Below are 20,634 nucleotides of genomic sequence, written 5' to 3' on the forward strand. Positions count from 1 at the left end.
GTTGAATAACTTTTTTCTTTAGTTCACTGGTAGACAGAATCAATGTCAAGACAGTAATAATTAGAAAAACCGCCATGCGGCAGACCTTACAACCTGAGCTGCAATTGAACAGGAAATACACAAAATAAAGCAAACTAAGAGAAACAAATCAAAAGATTAGAAACCAAAAACCACCAAACCACTCTCAAAACCACCCAAAACATTTATTTATTTATTTATTTGCCTTCAAAGTTGCCATCAAAATCGCTCAATTTGGCAGAAAACGGCCAAATCCGGTAAAACTGAATTCTCTGCTAGCTAAGTTGACCGGAATATTCCATTGCTGCAGAGGCACGGGGGAGAATGAAGCACTTTAACATGAACAGTGTTATGTCATTTCAGTGATTTGGGTGTTTGTTTGCTTTTTTAATGACAGAGTTAAAAAAATCAATGGACGTAACATTTATTTATAAACACTTTTATAAAGTTTTTAGCTTGGGGCTCCAGAGAGCTGGGGGCGGGCAATCACCCACCTTTGCCAAATGGTAAGTCCGCCCCTGTGGACTTCTGGACAGCAAAAAAATGTTTGACCCACATTCTAGTGTCCAGATTTTAATACAAGATACTGTACCACTTTTTCAAATCATCTTTTTTACTTAGAACCAGGAAAATTAATAAATATTATCTTCTGAAATTCAACACATTTGTCATTTTTATGATTATTCATCCACTTAGTTGTTTTTATGAGACATGTAAGGTCGCTCATTAAAAAGTGCTGTGCAGTTCACCTTTCCATAGTTCTGAGCTTCTCCAAGTTTTGACTAAAAGTGCAGAAAATCCAGCATCTGTCACTTTGTCCAGAGAAACATGCTTTGGAAAAAATGCCTGTGTGGTTTGTTCCGCCTCTATAGATAGCTCGCTCTACTATTATCAGAGGGGAAGAGGTACAACTGTGCTGATCCAATCACCTGCTTCTGTCATTCTTCTACACACAAGCAATCCTAAACTCTAATTTGAAAACATGACTAATGTTTTTCTGCCATCTAGAAGTTGGAGTCAATGGGTAAGTAAATAAAAAAACAGATAAATCAATACACATAGGGTTGATTTGTTTCTTTAAAGGGACTTTCTCTGAATTGACCACACAAACAGTGCTGTCCTTCCAGCATTATGAATCAGTGTTCTGCAGAGAACTTAAATTATCCCTGAATGTGAAAAACCGGCAGCATTACTTTTAAGCCTCGTTTCATTACCAGCTGACGTGTGCCGTCCGATTCCAGAGTGATGATGTGCTGCAGTTTCGACCGTGACGTTTTAAAATAGAGAAGCAAACACGACTGATGTCACTGTCACACGAGGTGAGGAGACGTCGCTGGAACAACTGAATCAGACGACACTTATAGACCCGGCCGGATTCCCTTGTGTCCAGCGTCAATGATCCCAGCGGAGCGACGTGGCCGGAGCAAAAATAATTTCCCATTCAGTGGCTAAGATTGTTTTCTGAGAAATATCAAAAAGACCTTTGACCTGCAAGTATGTTACATCATACAGTACATAGTGTACTTTAGGTAAGATAATCCAACATGTGTGAACATACACATATGGACCCGCTTGTTTGTCAAAGCCTTGCAGTCACTCGCGTAAAGTACTAGGAAGAGTTTCTGAACAATACCTGTTGTTGACGCTTGTCTTAGACTCTCTGTACCACAGGCTTATCTCCATCCCTCCAGAAATGTCAATGGCTAACCCTCCTTGGAACTCTGCATTGGCCTTCAGGCCAGACTGCAACTGAAGTACCTGCAGGAGCACGGATTGAGAATAAAAAAATAAATAAATAATCACAGATTTACTTTACAGGGTGGAAAATAAAAGAAATTCAAGGCCGTCTGAAGAAATGCCCTAAGAACAATCCTTGTTTAGTGTGTAGGCTACACTTTTCCTCCCTGTCATTACTCAACCTGACAACTGCAATGCAAAACAACTGCTGGTGAAACTGCCACAGACAGCAATGGTGTCAATGTCATGTAATACTTGATGCTGCAAATCATCCATCTTTCCCTGGGGAAATGCGGGATGTTTGAACGTCTAGTCTATTCAGTCTGTAACCCAAGTGATCTCTGCTGGTATAACAAGTACTCTTTAACTATGTGAAGCCCATTTGTTATGGAGGCTAAAAATATCACTTTGTGACAAGTGGGGTCTTGTTGAAACAGGTACTGTGAGCAAGCATTCTTACTGGCTTAGATTTAACAGAGTTAAGATTTAAGTTTTTATAGCTTTGTGTGGGGAAAAAAAAAGTTTGATTTTGACTGAAAAGTGTGCTTAGTTCACGTTGAATAAAAACAGAAATGACAAAACCGATTTACATTTTGTGTGCTGAATTTAACTTTTGTTGTGATTTTTTTTATCAAACTTATTTTCCTAAAATGAAAACTTATTTCTCATAGTTTTAAAACTTTGTAAACGCGCAAGCTTTTTTCTCATATTTTATGACTTAATCATTGTAAATGTTTGACTTTTTCTCTCACATTAAAACTTCATTCTTGTAAAATTTCAATTTTTTTTCTTATTTCACGACTTAATTTTCCAAAGTTTTTGACTTTTTCTGATAATTTTATGACTTCACTCTCGTAAAATTATTACTTTTTTTCATAATTTACCACATTATTCTTAATTTTTGGACTCTTTCTCATAATAATATGACTTTATTTGTGTAAAATTATGACTTTTTCTCATAATTTTACAACTTTATGTAAAATTATAACTTTTTTCTCATATTTTGACTTTGGTCGGAAATTTTTTACTTTTTTTCATTATTTTACAACTTCACTCTTGCAAAATTGCAACGTTTTTCATATATTACAACTTTATTTTCATAAATTAAAAAAAAATCCCCATATTATTGACTTTATTATAAAATAATGACTTTTTCTAATTTACAACGTAATTCTTGTGAAATTAAAACTTTCTTCTCATAATTTTATATATTGATTATTTTTTTATTTATTTTTTGCTGGCCCTCATACTTTATAGTAATTAACACTTAATTTTCTGCTTGCTGAAAACAACACAAACAGTATCTTGTTGTAGCTCAGAGAGTGGAATAAATGTACAGGCAACTTTTCACTATTTTATCTAAAAAGTAGGATCGAGGTTTACAAAATACCAAAATGTGAGTGCTTGATGCAAAACAAACCTTTTGCAGTGAACCTGCAAATGTTAAAACCTTTATATGATGGACAGTTACATCTGATAGCCGTGTTCACCACTGTTTCCTCTGTGAGTGAGGTGGTCTGGTACCTCAGAGTGATCCGTCAGCAGGATGAGTCCCTTCACCACGTTCATGGGATCTCCGGTCATGGAGAACATTTTGGCCATGAGGTCGCTGTAACCCTTGAAGAAAGTGACGGGGCGCAGCTGAACGTCAAACAGCAGAGCTGACATCCCAGCAAACGACTCCAGGTCTTCCTCTCCTTCATCAGGCGTCGCAGCAATGAGGGACTCCAGACCCTGGGCCTCAATCGCCACCTAAGAGGCAGGTTCAACAGCAGATGTTTATTACAATATCATGATGTGCAATTATATTGTACATTTTTGAGATCTGAGGAGTGTCTATACCTGCAATCCATGAAGCATTGCGTCTTTACTAGCACCATAAATATTCATGTTGCTTCTTCTCAGAATGCCAGAGCCCGAATACAGGATGTCCAAACTGTACGTGGAGGTTAAGTCGGCTGATTCTGCAGGAAGAAGATGTTTTCTTAGGAATTTAAATAATAAAGCAAGATAAAGACATTATTTTGTATTTTTAAACGGAGCTGATTTTGTTGAATTACAAAAAACCCAAAAGGTTTTCAAAATAAAAAAGGAAAAAAATCCATTGAAGTTTCAGAGATAAAAAACGCAAGGCCTGCTCTAGACTGTGAAAATAGGCCAAAAACACTGTATTCCATAGTACATTCAGAGTTCTTACTAGTAGTGTTCTGAAAATAAATGGTAATATAATCAACATTGTGTTGCATAGGTTCCTGGAAGACATAATGACAACAAAATCTTCTTAAAGGATTTTAAAATAAGATTTTTTGGGACAAATTTGGATAATCAGGGGCCTGCTATAGCTCCACCTGGAAGGAATCTGATAAAAATTATTTTGAGGAGTCCTCTGTACAAAACAGGGAGAGAGTATGTTTTATGTATTTAAAAATAATAGAATATTTTGCATTATTTACAGTATAGAGTAGAGGGAAGTTTAAAAGCGATTAAAAAGAAGAGATGGAAATGTTTTTCATCCTTTTGATTCTTTGTCAGCCATACAGTATGCCTAAAGGATACATCATCTTTTCGCCTTTTTTCTTGTTTATTTACCTAGTTTATTTTATGCTGAAGAACTGACTCTTCCTCATTTTAGAGGAATCCAGTTCTGGTGAGAACCAAATTCTGGATTGAAGATTATCTGATTCTTATATGTTCTTTTTGATTTATCTTTTTAAAAAAATCACCCAGAGGCTACTATTTTGTAAATATATGCAAGTTGAATAAGATAATTTAGACAGCCAATTAGGCATTTCCGTCAATTAAAAAGCAACACTTATATTGACAATTTAACTGTAGAATTTTTTTTTTTATAAATGTGCATTTGAAGTATTTGACCATACATTATGTTGTTATAACAAAATCTGCAGATAAGGGGATAAAGCTGCAAGTTTGTACGATTAAACACATGTTGCTTTGACGTTATTTTGTCTGTTTAAAATTGATTGCAGAAAAAAAAGACAATAATTAGATTTAAAATTACAGGTTGACTTTCCACTTACGTGCCATGAATCCTGAAAATGCAGAAGACGACCCAACTTTAGAAAAGCGGTCATAGTTATGGGAAACTGTGTCCTTCAGAGCTTCTTGTATAACCTTGCTGCAAAAACACAATATCAAAATCCGGTTATGTCTTATTAAAGCTCACATTAAACCACATTTTTATTCATTAACTTGTATTAATTGTCCTTTCCCTCTGGCACACCTTGCAGGAAGTTGGAAGCGAAGGTTGTCCTGGATCTTTGACAGCATGTATTTGTTCATTTCATGAGGCAGGTTTCCGATGGACAGGAGCAGGTTCTTCACCTCCATGTAGGAAGGGTTGCTGCTGAGGATGACATCAGCAGCTGCGACTCTCACGTTTTTCTCATAGATCCGGTGAGTCTGGTGGTAAATTCGGTTGACTGTCCTCTTGACCTGAAAGAGCGTTTTCCTGTTTGTCCACCTGCTTTCAGTAAAGTTTCTAACCGAGCTTTATCGTCAGTTACCTCGCTGGTCATGAGGCTGACGTCGTATCTCTGCAGGGCTGTCAGAGCGATGGTGTTGTAAGATCCCACCTCTGACTCTGCATATTTGGTGAAAATGGGAATGGCTTCAGGCAGCAGGGAATTCTTCAGGGCCAGAAGGTAAACCTGGACCTCAGACTCCACCTTTGTGCTGTCCGGCCCTCCTAAGATCATTTTCTTCACCTGCACCACCGTCTGATGGGTAGACATTCAAGAAAATCATTTATCTGCTCTCTTCCTCATGTTTTAGCAAAACTTACAAAAAAAATAAAGTGTTCTTCACCGGTAGGTTGCAGCCTCCTTTCAGACAAAGCTTATGGACCAGAGCTCCCATAATGATCACAATTGATTCTTTGATCTCTACACTGGCAATCTTTCCTTTGGAAATATCCTAAAAAAGGGTAGAATGTATATAAGACACACAAAACATTAACTAAAAGCATATAAAAGTAATGCAATTTTGAATGTGAATATTGTATTTATTGCTTCCTAAACAAATGATACCATATAGATGAAGTGAAAAAAAATCGATTCTGCAATAAATCGTGATATTTAATTAGGTGATACTTGTATCGATAAAAAATGCTAACAAGACAATATTCATCCTATCATGCTATTTCATCAAACTCAAAGGTTTCTGGGAAGAATTTGCATTTTGCTGTCCTCATTTTTAAAGCACCAGTTCAAGCATCGATCAGTCTCCTGAATGTTTTAAAGCTACATTTAACAGTGTTGGAAATAAAGAGCATTTTATTTTACTCAATTATACTTTTAGAAACTTATTGGTTAAGGCAAATTCATTCTGTTTTTTTCTTATTCTGAAAACTATTTTGTTGAGTTATTCAGAAAATTTTGACTTTTCCCTTTAAGAACAAATTTTCCTTAATTTATCAAAAGAAAAGAACCATTAATTTGTGGGTAAAAACAACTTTTAGCTAATATGAGATCCAGTTACAGTGCTTAATGTTATGCTCATTAAATAAAATAATTTTAGCATTTTATTGTAATGAAAGACATTAATATTCAGGTAGATTTTTCTATTAAAAAATATAAAAATTGATTGCTCTGGTACAGTTGTGGAATGTAGCGTGAGATGTAAATAATGTAATGTAAAGACCCAATCAGCATTCGGCAGTCTCTTAATTATGATTATGCTAATTTTATCCCAAATTGAGTGTTTTTTTTAAGTGCCATTTACCGCATTTATAGTTTATTAGAAATTTGTGTTTGAGTTGTGGGGGAATCGTTTGCTCGGAGCAATCCCGCCCCCCTTCCCTTCTCTTTTTCTGAAAGGTCGGATCAAAGAGTTTGTGGCTTGCTTAGCGTATTTTGTAAGTCACAAAAAACTCTTTTACAAGCAGCATTTTTTGTCTACTCCTAATTTACAACGATTTGTATAAAAAAAAAAAGAAATGCAATTTTTGGATTAATTTTCTTTATATATGTCCTCTATCTTCATAAAAAAGTTAAAAAACACCATCAGAGTGTTTTTTTAAGAACTAAGTATGTCTTATTTTACCTTGTGCTTTTGTAAAGCTTCAAACTATTGAATATCAATAAAATAAAACAAATTTCTATTTTTTTCTAAAACTAATTTCAATAGTTTGACACAAACTCACCAGCAGAGCTTGAAGCATCCTCTCATTGGGATGGGAGGCGAAGCCGCACGCATAAAGAAACCTCTCCTGCAGGACCAGGCCCTTTGCGTCGGTGAAGTTCAGAAACTCAATCATGGCATCCAGAGACTCCGGAGTTTGGGAGGAGGTCACGGCGTCGACCACCTGGGGTCTGATGTCAGCAGAGAGAAGTCAAACAAAACAGCACAGAGATAACTGCATCCATCAACCTGCAGTCTTCAAAGTTTAGACAATTTCAGCTGACAGCACGATGCCAGCAGAAGAAAATATGATAGTGCATGAGGGGAGGGATGGTTTACAGAGAAGTCTTGCTGGCACTCTTCAGCACTTTAAGGATCTCGTCCTTGGACGCCTTCCTAATGCTCTGGATGAGGGCCAGGAAGCTGCGAGGAGCCGACGCTTTGGACAGGCTCGCTGGCTCCAGCTGCTTCTGTTCGGCCTGCCAATGCTCAAAAAGCTAAGGGGGGAAATTTAAATGGGACAGGGGATTAGAGGACATATCATCTTCAGTCAGTAATTAAAATACAAAAATACACAGTATCCGGTTACTAATGTGCAGCTATCAGGAGTAAATTTGTAAATAACTTGAGCAGCTCATCCACACTTTTGTGCAGCCAGTTAAAGAAAAGAATGTCTGCTAAAGAAAAAAATATCTATAATAACACAACTGATGAAGCTCTTAATCCTAGTATACTTACGATAATGATTTAAGTTGAGTGTTTAGTTTTTAGTGCACAGCAATGACCATAAAAGGATCATCCTGAGAACCTCAATGGATTTGCAATAATAGATATAAAGTGTAGTCCGCTTCACAGCGAGAAGGCCCAGGTTCAAATCCTGGACAACCTGTCCAGGGTGTACCCTGCCTTTGCCCAACGGGAGCTGGGACAGGCTCTGGCAAACCCCAAAAGTGAGTAAAAAAAAAAAAAAAAACTGACTTGGTTGTGTTTAATCTGAAGTTTTTTATCTTCATTTTAATTGATTTTTTTCAGGTTTCTTTCTTTGGCATTAGAAGGTAAAAAGACAAAAATACACACCGTTGGACAGCCTTTGCACTTCGATTTGACTTTCTCTGCCACAACGCCAACAGCAGCGAGTTTGCCATCAATTGACTTGACAACGCCGGCAACATCTTTCCCAGCAACCTCCAGTGGGCCGGCCTCCTTCCCCGTCTTGATGAGGATTTGCCTATAGAGATATGAAAAACACACTTTTAAGAGACAATCCTAAAAGAAGGAACATATTTAAGATGCTCTGTAAAAAAAACAGTGATATAAATAGATGTCTTTAGGTAAGTTTAAATCTGGTTTAGTTATCAACTGTAAAAAAAAAGATAATTTTTTCTGAAAGGTTGCAAGTGTTATCCTTGCCTGAATATAATACAGTTGTAAATCAAAGTACGTGTACAAAATCAACACATGATGTATTCTTTTTTAATCTCAATCTAAATCACAACAATGGAGAAAAACATTAACATTGAAATTAAACCACATTAAAATTTGTGTTCATGTTTTAATTGAACACAATTATATGTCCAGTTTATGCATAAAACCAACTAATTCCAAAGGGCTCACAGATTTCCTCCTGCAGCTGTAATTCTCCTACCTGGACACAACTTTGGCTGCAGTGGATCTGCGCGCATTGACGGCCAGCGAGTGAGTTTCTTCAGCCACGGCTGAGCGGATGAAACCGTCTTCAAGAGTGAACACTGTAACAGAGCTGGACTTCCTGCCCACACCCAGCACCTGGGATGGTCCAAAACACCCAAAATGAGCAACCTTTTAGAACAAAATAAACTTTTAACACGCTGAGTTTATTTCCCACTAACCTTACTATGTGTAGTAAATCCAGATTCTGAAGTCTGGCATGTGTCCAGGATCTTGGTTCTTGTTATTTGATCTTTAGCTGCCTGGTACTGGACAGTACATCTTCCAGAAATGTCATTCTGTGATAGAACATTTTTTGTTTTGGTTAACAAGCACACACTGCAAGCGTTTTTTTTATTTTTTAGATGTTTTTTAAGCTATGAAATGAGTTATTTTCATGCTATAATTAAACACAAAAGAAGAAGTATGTTTACCTCCACAACCTTCCCAGTTTGGAGCTGAAATTGCAACAAACTAGCCAGTCCTCTTTTTAGGTTCTTGATAACTGCAGGTTCTGTCCAGTAAGAGTAAAACGCTTTTGTCTGCAAAAGAAACAATCAATAAAAACAAGGTTTTTGATCCAGAAGTGACAGTTTATATCATCGAAATCACCCGGTTCTGAAGCAGATGAGATTAAATTTTCAAGGCAGCAGCTCACAGAGACTTTAACTCCACAATAGTGGAAGAAAGCTACATTTCTGACACCAATAATTTCATAATTGTGTGAATCAGCCATAGTTTGAGGGTAAATATCAGTCAGATGGTGCAAACATAGCAAAAAAAAAGAACCTCCCACATGTCTCTTTCATAAATTAAAAAAAGCACTTTGGTGATTTGTATACAAGGGAATTAAAAGAATCCAAACGAGTTATTATCAAGTAGTTTTGGGACAAAAAGTGTCAAAGAGCTCAACGTCATGTTGAACCAGACACGAAATATTTTATAAATCGTCTTCATAAATGGTGTATGAAATATTTTCAACACAAAGTTACAAAAAACTAACTAAATTTACACAGAACGCCCTTAAAATCCTGTATGAAACAAGTACCAGTAGTAGCATATTGATGGGTAATGAATGCTAAATATGAATAAAAATGTGTGTTTTAAACCATTTACAGAGAAGAATACTGATTAAAAAAATTAAAGCTTTCATAAAAGTAAGGTCAACACAACTTTCAGACATAGTAAAGTTATATTTTAACAAACAATTTACCCCCAAAAAAGTGTTAAAGTACATAAAAATGATTACGCTATCACTAAAAATACACATTTCCTTCATTGTGGTGGTTTATTTTCAGGTTTATCTTCATCCACCGACCTCCAGTTATTGTTTTACTCTGACTATTTCAGCTAATAACCCTCTGAACCTTGTGACCTTTGCACAAACACACACACATGCAACACACATATCTCTATGGTATTTCCCCTGCCAGCGTCATCACTACATCAAGTGAATATAAGTACACGTTTATTATCTGAGCTGTGTGGGGTAAAACGCTGACTCCCCTCTATCCCATCACAAATGGAGGCTAAAATGATTGAAGGAGTATAAACGTTCTTACCTTTCCATTTTTCAGATGCACCAGGAAAGGTTTGGTCAGAGCTGCCAGTTTGCTTTTCCCCAAAATGCTTTCAACCGTGGATCCTTGGAGGATGTTTTTCTTCTCCGATCTTGGAGACACGTGCTCGATCTTCACGTTTGAGATCTGTTGAGGACGCAGAAGCGGAGTTAAACAAAAGCAAAAGCCTTGAAAGACATTGTTCATGTCTGCAGACAACTCAAGAAAACATGAAGTTCCTGTTAGCATTATCAGTTAGACAACAGCAGAGTAATGCTGATGTAGCGTTTATAGTATTGTGTCTTCCATGTGTTTTTCTGCAGATAAAATCAGACATTTAGCTCTTCCAGTTTATACTTTGGCTTATTATTTTTTATATATAAATGAAGACTGTTCATTAAGAAAAGGAATGAATAAACTTAAAATCATTTCAATATGTTTTGCTCTTTAGATGATAAAAAAACTTCATCAGAATTTCAGCTATAAAGAGAATTCAAACTTTAAACACTTTTTCACTTAAATAATATAAGTGTTTAAAGCTATTTGAGGCATTTCAAGCATTGTATCTTTATTTTTAAGTGTTTTTGGGCACATTAGCTTTTTTAAAACTTTTTTTGACAGCCAATAATACATTTTGAAAAATTTAATTTTATTTTGGCCATTTTTGTGAAATTTCTAGCACTTTTTAAAAACTATTTTCCTCTTTAATTCTTCTAACAAATCTGGACTTTCTTTAGCAAATTTAGCTTCTAATGTTCAGTTTGGCAGCTTTTGCTGTACATATCAGACTGTTCAATTATTCAGCCCTCTTTGGCACTTGGGTCTACATGTTTGAATAATTTTGCATTTAGCAAATAATACATTATTTTAACCGTTTAAATTTCCTTTAGTGATTTAGCTCACTCTTGTGTGGCTGTTTTTACGGTTTTTCCTTAGAGAGAAGGAGGGTCTAAAGGCAGGGATGCCCAGTTTAGTTTATATTTTATGACTGATTTTATGTTTTTGGACCACTATTAAGCCAATTGAGACAACTGTGATGTGTAATTGGACTATATAAATAAAATTGAATTTAACTGAAAACAATAAAATGTAAAAAATCAAGTTGGTTTTCCTCATTTTTTTGTCAGTAACTGTCAGTCCACGTACAGCCAGTTGAATGAGCTGGTCATCCTTGCTGCTCGGATCCCTCCAGACCAGGTTGATGTTGACCTCAGAGGAGATTTTGTAGCCAGCCCCGCCCTCTTTTGACCCCTTGGCCTTGTCCAGCAGGACCTCGGCGGTGTAGCTGAATTTGTACAGCTGGTTGTTGTGTAGCCGAGGTCCAGCAGCAGCACCTGAAGAAACACAAGAAACAGTCCTCTGTTACTAAATAAATAAATGAATAATCTGTCAAGCGTTACACAGACAGTAAACACAGAAAGATTCTTCAGGTGTCAATTTATTACGAAGTTAAACTCAGTGTGAAGGATCTCATTCTATCCAGTGATGACAAACTCCTCGCCTCTGTCTGCTAAATTTGGGTCGTGAAAAAAAAAAAAAAAAGACATTACGGCATAAGTGATTGAATCATGAGCCATCTGCTTTAGTGCTTCAGGTGATAACAGTCATGACAAGCTTCCTGATAGATGGGAGATTCAGCCGTGAGGAGAGCCTGACTGACGTGTCATTTTTGATTTCATCAGTTTCTCCTTTAGCTTCAGTTCGCTTCAGAAAAAAGCTGCAAGAATGCAACATTTAGGAGACATTGATTCCTGATCGTCTGTAGATGAAAAAGGTAGTTGGCAACCAAATCCATTCATTTGAGGATTTGAGGCTTTCTGACTAAAAAATATGACGCAAAGCCAAATAACATATATGACTGATTGCCACTTTTGCTGAATTAAACACATTTTCTGAAACGTATCAAACACAGTTTTAGTCATTTCATTCAATCTCCAGCTCTGCTAAATGTCTCCTCCCTAAAATGAAACGAAACAAACTTACTTTTGGTAGATGCTGAGACAGAGGAGGCAGCACAAAGCAGGAACAGAACCACAGCGAACATTGTGAGCTCTCCCTGCAGCTGGATCGCTCAAACCACGAGAGTGAGTGGCTGAAGGGCTCCAACAAGGCCAAAAAAAAGGAGAGAGGAGCAACGCGAGTCAGAGCCTCTCCTGTTCCGCTTTATCTGCAGGGAGGGCAGACTCCAAACTCCACGCTCAAGTACTAAGTACGAGATAATGAGGTAATCATTAACGTCCTTCTGCACAGATTTGACCGGAACTGCAGCTATTGATACCAATGACAGTGATTAGTGCGCACCTTCAAGTGTCCTCTTTATTAAAGGTGAGGGGCCGGCGCCTGCTGTAGTGTCACAAGAGTGTTTTGATTAATTCAGTTCATCCTGACAGACAAATCTACGCTTGAACAATGAAATGAGTCTAACAAACTACAATGAGACTTGATTAAAGCAGTTTTAACAGTTAAAACAATGATTTTAAAAGTTTCGTGGAGTTACCAGCACTAGCAGAGAGAGGTCCTCGTGTCACGCACCTTTCACCCACTTTCCTTTCGGGATGAACGGTCGGTCTGTCGTGTGCTGATTGGAGGAAATCACTAGCATTGGCAAGAAATAAATAAACAACAACGTCCTGTTGTTAAAACTCACATTTCTAATCTTCAACTATTATTACTAGTGTATTTACATGTCTTTTATTTGTGGCATTGTGATCTCTAAACCTCCAATTCTCATCTAATTTTTTTTTAAATACATCAAATAATGAAAATATTTAATATTTGTAAGTTTTATGACAATAACTGTAATATATGCTTGCAACCTAAACATTATTCATTATAGTAAACATATATATAATTAATGTTGTCATATGTAGTAGGCATTATTTCATCACAATCGTTCATGTAAAAAATCTATTGAATATAAAACTATTTTTAAAAAAAAGAAGAAAAAAACCCAGATAAAACTGATTTGATGTACTAGTTCAATACAAGGCTGAATATAATCAAGCTACCAGTAGGTGACAGTGTTTGCTGATCACCCATAGAAATTTCATCATCTGTTAGAAAATCCCATAAATTCCAACAATCTGGGGAAAAAACAGCAGATTTCAGAGGGAAGTGAAGATGATGTTTTAAAAAATCTAATTTTTTAGGCATCCTCCATTGTGATTAATACCGTTTAGAGAACTGGACACAGCTTATTTTCTACAGACAGAAAAGCTTTAGTGACAGTAATTTCTTTGACATCTCTTAGTTATCAAGAATAACTTTAAAAAATATATTTCACAAGCTAAAGTTGGGATACTTAAAACGTATAAGTTTATTGAGAACTACTAAAGGATTCGATTTAGTTGATTGGATCAAATACTGTACTTACTCATTCTCAAGAAAACATTTCAATTATATATCTGCAAACTTTGAAGACAAGCGTCAAATTGTGTTTAAGAATTAATAAGGATGCTGATATTCTGAATAAAACACATGAAAGCGATGGAGAAAAAGCTGCTTCACAATTATTCCGATAAAGCACACCAGCAACAGATATCAATAAAGAATTGCCATTGTATTGTGGTAAACAAGTAATTTGAGTTTGTGTGTGTGAAAGAAGTTATTAAAGGTTACGACAATTAACAGATATAAAATATAGGGATGTCCCGATCCGATCATGTGATCAAAAATCGGGCCAGATCACATGGTTTATGACTCAATCGATATCGCATGTTGTCTCCAGATCAGTATTGGATATTTAATTTATTCGTATTATGATCAGTGCTTTATAGTTCATTCTGTTATTCTAGCATAAAACTCCACTAGAAGTCTTTTATCACCTATATAACAAGAAATGTTTTTTTTTTTCCAGTTGATATTTGCAGTACTTTAATTTGATTGTTAAAGCTAAATCACAGCAGTGCTCTATTTAAGTTATAAATTATAAAATAATGTTAATAAAATAAAAAAGAGGGGACAACCTGAATCTTTTTTAAATGTGTCAGGACTCGATATCAGCAGATACTCAAAATCAAATGACTCGGAATCGTATGGGGAACCAAAAAACCAGATCGGAACATTCGACTTCATTTTGGGTCTCTTGGTTTTCCTTATTAGTGAACCATGAAATCTAAGCTTGGTTTTATGTTTTAGTTTGACTTTATTGTTAAAAAAGCTAATAAAGTGTTAATAAATCAATACACCTTAAGATCAAACAACAGACCAAAAGCATACAAACCACTATATTTATTCAGAGTCTGTATATTTACATCTCCATCCAGTTCTTTACAGGAATAGCAAGCACATAATACAAAAAAGTACTTAGAATAATAATAATAATATGTAGGAAATCACAAACTTGGCACTAGGTGGAGATAAGGAGTGTAATAAGTAAACACAATCATATGAATCTGTTACTGAAAGAGAACATCTTACACAATCGGCCACAATTCTAAAGTGTTCAATATAAGAAAGAAAAAAAAAAAGTTCTGCGAAACCGGCTGTGATTTTACCATGAGAAACCGGTACATACACCGACTGGTGAGGTAAACAGACGAGGAAAAAGCTTTATGGTTGTTTGCATCAACAAAAGCTGCTGGTGGCAGAGGCTGTGCGCTCTGCTTTCAAGTACTGCATGTAAGAAGGCTTTACATTAACTGTACACTCACTTCAGTGTCATTCAGAGCAGTCGACATGCTGTTGAAAATCACTTGTATCCAGTGACGACTTGCATTTTGAAAGCGGATAAAAAAGTAAAAGTTAGAGATATCATGTATAAGGCATGGCACCAGATTTTTTTTTACAGAGCTGCTTTTTTATGATAAATAATTAGGTGTAATATTCTACTTTTACCTTCAAAACAGTTCCTGACTAACTAAAATAGTCAGTTATGAGCAAAGATGAATGAAAGTCGATCACTCGTTTTGGATTAAAGTGCTTAAGTTGGTAATTTCTGTACATGCAACATCAGTGTATTTGAGTTTTTTTTATTGTTTCTGACAGACCGTCCTTTAAATTTTACTTTTTTTTTCCAAGTTCCTATAAACAAACTAAGATCTGCGTGTGACCAAATCTAAACTGAATAGTTCCTAGCTTTAGGGAAAGCATATTTAAGCAGCCAACAAAGTGCTTATCAGTCAGTTCACTTGAAAACATTGAACAAAAGCAGTGAAATGCTTCATGAAATTCTTCTGTGTGAGCCCGTGTCTGGTCAGCAGACAGAGGCGTGCAGTGCATTTCCAGAATTTTCTGTGTGTTTGGACACAATCCTTTCATGCAGCTGTTTAAAGTGCAGCTGTGGAAACTTATAAAGCTAACACCCATGTCATGGACGAAGCACAACGCCTTCATTTCGCAAACGCACACAGTCATTTCCCAGCTGAGGTCCTCCACACAGCTGTCTCCATCGGAGCTGTGACGAACTGGACTGCATTTGTTGATACTGTATCAGAGCTACACTACATGTTCAGAGGTTGCACTTCTTGAGGAAAATCTCTATAAGTTCATATTTACGCTCTCTATATATACATATGGTTTAAGTTTCTTTTTTTGCCTTGTTGACATCCAGACTGCAGAAAGTTCTGTCGGAAAAAAAAATAAACTTTTGCTTAAAGATCTAATTAGTTGAAATAAATCTTGTCTGAAAACCTTTTTTGTTACGGCTTACCTGTTACATCCACTTTGCCGACCGAAAGTTTGCGAAGGTCTTAGGTATACAAACTGCAAAAAGAAAAAGAGGGTAGTTAGAAATGGGTCACATTTTGTTTGTTCATGTGCAATTTATGAACTAGCAAATCATCCAGCCTTTACTATGTCTTTGTCCAAAGGCGGCTGGGATAGGCTCCAGCAACCCTGTGACCCCAAAAGGGATGAAATGGGTTTGGATGGATGTGCAATTCACACCGCCCTCAGTAACGCACATTCAAGCAACCACTTCCAATGAAAAGTCTATGCAAATGTGGAATTTGGGCTTCCGCATTCAAAACTTTAACGTTCATGCATATCTATGTATGTTTTTACAACTGGTTTTGGGCACAAAACATGTAACCATTGAACATACGTTGAAAGTTAAACCAGGTACAATTTTGACCAATCAGGGACTCAGATTTGGTAATGATGTACCATTTTTTTTAATGGAAGTGTCAGTGATATTGAAGGAGAAATTAATAATCGCGGTTTGTGCCAGAACAGAGTTACACGATACCGAGTCTTTCATATATCGACCACCAATGTAGGTGGTGGACATGCGCTAGTAAAAAGCATAAAAACAAAAAGAAGAAGAAGAAGCCCCTCCCTGCTTGTCCAGGGTGAACTATTTAATTTGGCCCGCCAAGCTGGAATAAATTACATTGATAATTAATAACTAATCGGGCTGCACGGTGGCGCAGTGGTTAGCGCTCTTGCCTCACAGCGAGAAGGCCCCGGTTCGAATCCCGGCTGGGACCTTTCTGTGTGGAGTTTGCATGTTCTCCCCGTGCATGCGTGGGTTTTCACCGGGGACTCCGGCTTCCTCCCACCGTCCAAAAACATGCTTCATAGGTTAATTGATGACTCTAAATTGCCCCTAGGTGTGAATGTGAGAGTGAATGGATGTGTGAGTGAGGCCCTGAGACAGACTGGCGACCTGTCCAGGGTGTACCCCGCCTTCGCCCTTCAGTAGCCGGGATAGGCTCCGGCACCCCGCGACCCCAAAAGGGACAAAGCGGTCAAGAAAATGGATGAATTAATAACTACAATTGACAATATTTTATTTTTTTTTATTGTCTAGGTGCAGCAAGTTATTCTGCACCAATGTGGTGGTGGAAGATTTGTCGTTTTCCTGACGTTCATGTGTGCCATTTTCCAACACTACGTGAACGCAGCGATTCTTTACGCTTGCGTTTTCTTCCCCTGAGGGACTTCAACCCATTGGTGAAATTGGCTCTAAAATGAAAGCAAAATCTGCAGTTTTGAAATAAAAACTCCAAAATGTTATGTTTTAAAAAGTATACATTTATTATAAATAAAGTTATTTCTTTCTCTTATGAGGTAGATTACCAAAACACGTATTAAATCTATCAAATTTTGGAATCCGTTGTGGCCCTCAACCAGCTCAGTGGTCTTACAGTAGAGTGTCCACCCTGAGACTGGAAGATTGTAAGTTCAAATCATACCAAGTCATACCAGAGACTCTAGGGACCCATTGCCTCCCTGCTTGACATTCAGCATTAAGGGGTTGGGTCAAATGCGGAGAACTTCACACATCTAGGTGTGTGACAACTAATGGGACTTTAACAAGTCAAAACGTTCGTCTACCCCTGGGTTAAATGGATATTTAGAGCGTTCTTCTTCTAATCCTCCTGTAAATTTGCAACCCTCCTTTGTTAATTCCAGTATTTTCTTTTAACAGATTACCTGATTTATGTCAATGGACTTCACCCAACGGTAGCTGGGTTGGCTCCAGCAGCCCCGTGACTCCCAAAGCAATTCAGTGATAGCTAGTCATCTTCATCTGAAGATTTAGGGATGAGTCATGATGGATGGGCTCATGAAATCACTTATTTGTGGACGAATCGTTCATTCCTGTAAAGGTTTTTATTTTTTCAACTATATATACATTTAACCATGAAGAAACCAGTGTCATAATTTCCAAATAACTACCATATTTTTACCCTATCAGAGTTCATTGGCGTGATTGTCATCTGGAAGTGTGGAGGTAATAATCTATTTTTAGAAGCTGCCACATCAGATTCATGAATCTACAATGAGGAAATCATAAGTGTGTAAAACTGCTTGTGCAACTTGTTATTCCAAAACATTTTTACAGACTTGACTTTAAGAAATATTTTAGAAAAAGGCGATTAGGCTGCCTTGTTGCCATTGAGGATTTTTTTTCTGATGGTGAATAATTTTAGCTGCCAGGTCATCTGTTAGCTGCCAGGTCATCTATCCCCACAAACACTCTGTAAATCTGATAACTACCAGTAATCAAGATTATAGGGTGAGTAATACATTTGGACACCTGAACTTAGGACTTGGATGACATCATTATGAGACGCAACACACAGTGTTAGAATCTTTTTTTTTTAATTGTGTTATATATATAATTGTATAAATAGAATTGATGTATTAAAGTTGGGACTTAGATTGTAAAACTAAGAGCATCTTCACATTGGGCTGTTTGGGTTCACCACACTTCATTTATTGCGATATTTTGCTTTGTTAGGACTAAAAAGAGGTGTAATTACGCATATGTGTCATGCAAACTCAAATAAATAATTACAAAAATCCATCCATCACCAGTTCACACATTTTGACATATTTCTGAAAAACATGGTAGGAAGGAAGAGATGCCCTTTGCAGGGCATTATAAACAGCTAGCTGGTTTTCTTAAAAGTGTTTTTGTCTTCTCCGTTTGTGCTACGTTCAGGGCTTAAGAACACTAAACAAGCTCAGTATGAAGTAATTTTTGTGTATTGCAAACAAAAGTCACATTTTTAAATCAAATTTTCTCGAGTTGCAAACAAAAATGTAAAGTTTTAAGAATAGAACTTAATAATTTGCAAGTGAAAATATTAAATATTAGGGAGATGGGAGAATGCGACATGAGAGACAAAAAAAAGGTTTTGAGAGCATATTTTCATATTCTCAAAACTGTGACTTTTGTTCGTAATATGGTGGGACAAAAATCACTCCATTGCCCAGGTTTTAACTGTATGATGTTGCTTGTGTAGCCTGCTCTCGACAGTGCAGTGTGAAAGTTAAAAATGGCTGAGTAGGGTGTAATTCTCCACACAATGAAATGGTCTGGCAGGCTACACCAGTGTAAATTTGGCCTGAAACTAATAACCTGGTTGTGGGTTTCGGCCTAAAGACACGGTCAAAGCGACTGTTGATCAGTAAATGAAAATGTGGACATTTGTCGTTTTTTGGCTTATCGCTTTTTAATATTTTATCCTTATTTTAAAGCAAAAATGAGGCATATATATTTTTTAACAGAACACTCGGATGCTATTGGCATTAAAAGGGTCACTGTTACAGCATTTCTCGTTTTCAGAATAAAACTGAGTTAATGAAAGTAAATAATGATCACATACCAACTCTCTCTCACAGCCTCAATGTCGCTGACAAGATTCTGAGCCAAACATATGCCGAAGATCTAAAACCAGACAAAAAGCAGATATATTAGGAGCATTTTAGGTATTAGAGGTGTAAAAAAAAAAAAAAGTAGTCCATAGTACGCCTGTGTTACCTGTAGTAATGCTATTCCAATAAAGATGCCTGCCACCACAGTCAGGTTGTCCTGAAGCCATTTCTCAAACTGGGGGACGCAGCCTTTGATGTAAATGAAGGTCCTCTGCTCAGAGTCCTGACGAAACATTCAAGACTTCAACAATCAGTCATGCTTTGCATTTTTAATAAAAGCAACCCTTTTCACATTTCAGATGTCAAATCGGAAGTGAAAACAAAAACGTACGTGAATCTATTTGTCTGCAAGAGGATGTGTCAGAATGAAGGGAGCTTGTGGTCGTTGTTCAGCATTTTTTTTGTCTGCTTCTGATTCACCACAATTTAAATAAAGAAGTACTCAGAAATGCAATTTTGAGTCTAATTTTCTTTATATATGTCCTCCATTGTGAGGGAAAAAATGCCACAAGAACATGATACAAACACCAAAAACACGTTTTATCTTTAAAAGTCATGTATTGCATATAAAGTCCCATTAAAAAAAGGTTTAACTTCACTCCTACTGAAAGTGAAGGAAAACAGGGTTTTTCCTACATATGCTCCGGTGGAGATCGGCCAAAGCTAATGATGGGGGGAGGGGGTTCAATTAGTGTCACATTGCTGCTGTATGAGTAATCCCAAAGTACTAATGCAGCCAGCTGCTGAGTTTGGAAAGTGAGGAGCTGGAAAACCTTCTGAAAGAGGACCATTGTCACCAGGGGGAGGAGCTGATGACATCATGCAGGCGAGTGAACCCGCCTTATAGGCAAAAAAAGCTGCAGCACATTAAAGTCTGCTTTCTATCACTCCTTTAGATCCATGGTAGCATATCCGATGAAATGCTAAAAGTCTTGGATTTCAGAGTTTTGTTCATCACTCACCGTTTTTGCACGGATGTCGTATCCACACTGGGTGTTAATGACGTCCTCCTGTAAAGGAGAGATCGTTCATAAGAATACATTTAGAAAGTTTCATTCACACATTCAATTTTTTTAGGATTTCCATCTTTTCAAAGTATGATTATTTTAAGTTAAAAAAAATCTTTACATACAAAACAAGAATAAAATTTGTTTTATTCAGTGTCAAACTCTTTTTAAAATTCATTTAACCCTAAAACACTTTTGCTATAAAATTTATACCATCACTTTTGCCGGGTCATTTTTCTTTGTACTGTCATGCGATTAACTTTTTGTGCAAATAATTAATATAATTAATCGATTTTAATCACAATATTTTTAACCTAATGATTAACTGCTGTTAAAAACATCATTTTAAGGTATTTTATTTAAGTTTGTGTCACTGTGGA

The 20,634-nt window shown here is 36.7% G+C and overlaps 2 protein-coding genes across 2 annotated transcripts in view; both read right to left on the minus strand.

The window, feature by feature from the left end:
- Positions 1–12,357, minus strand: part of LOC112157386 (microsomal triglyceride transfer protein) — a 15,080-nt gene extending 2,723 nt beyond the window's left edge. Inside the window, exons 1-16 of the mRNA XM_024290087.2 lie at positions 12,123–12,357; positions 11,286–11,473; positions 10,143–10,286; positions 9,015–9,122; positions 8,763–8,879; positions 8,540–8,679; positions 7,972–8,122; positions 7,234–7,391; positions 6,917–7,085; positions 5,581–5,688; positions 5,280–5,492; positions 4,997–5,208; positions 4,794–4,891; positions 3,598–3,719; positions 3,280–3,507; positions 1,652–1,776 (exon numbers count right to left, since the gene is read on the minus strand). Coding sequence (XP_024145855.1) covers positions 1,652–1,776; positions 3,280–3,507; positions 3,598–3,719; positions 4,794–4,891; positions 4,997–5,208; positions 5,280–5,492; positions 5,581–5,688; positions 6,917–7,085; positions 7,234–7,391; positions 7,972–8,122; positions 8,540–8,679; positions 8,763–8,879; positions 9,015–9,122; positions 10,143–10,286; positions 11,286–11,473; positions 12,123–12,183 — 2,342 coding nt within the window. The 5' untranslated portion in view covers positions 12,184–12,357. The remainder of the gene's footprint in view (positions 1–1,651; positions 1,777–3,279; positions 3,508–3,597; positions 3,720–4,793; positions 4,892–4,996; positions 5,209–5,279; positions 5,493–5,580; positions 5,689–6,916; positions 7,086–7,233; positions 7,392–7,971; positions 8,123–8,539; positions 8,680–8,762; positions 8,880–9,014; positions 9,123–10,142; positions 10,287–11,285; positions 11,474–12,122) is intronic.
- Positions 12,358–14,354: 1,997 nt separating this feature from the next.
- LOC112157381 (tetraspanin-5) overlaps positions 14,355–20,634 on the minus strand; it is a 10,989-nt gene continuing 4,709 nt past the window's right edge. The window contains exons 6-10 of the mRNA XM_024290081.2: positions 20,210–20,257; positions 19,354–19,470; positions 19,199–19,260; positions 15,790–15,842; positions 14,355–15,703 (exon numbers count right to left, since the gene is read on the minus strand). Coding sequence (XP_024145849.1) covers positions 15,830–15,842; positions 19,199–19,260; positions 19,354–19,470; positions 20,210–20,257 — 240 coding nt within the window. The 3' untranslated portion in view covers positions 14,355–15,703; positions 15,790–15,829. The remainder of the gene's footprint in view (positions 15,704–15,789; positions 15,843–19,198; positions 19,261–19,353; positions 19,471–20,209; positions 20,258–20,634) is intronic.

This window comes from Oryzias melastigma, linkage group LG1 (genome assembly GCF_002922805.2).
Source record: "Oryzias melastigma strain HK-1 linkage group LG1, ASM292280v2, whole genome shotgun sequence".
NCBI lineage: Eukaryota > Metazoa > Chordata > Actinopteri > Beloniformes > Adrianichthyidae > Oryzias > Oryzias melastigma.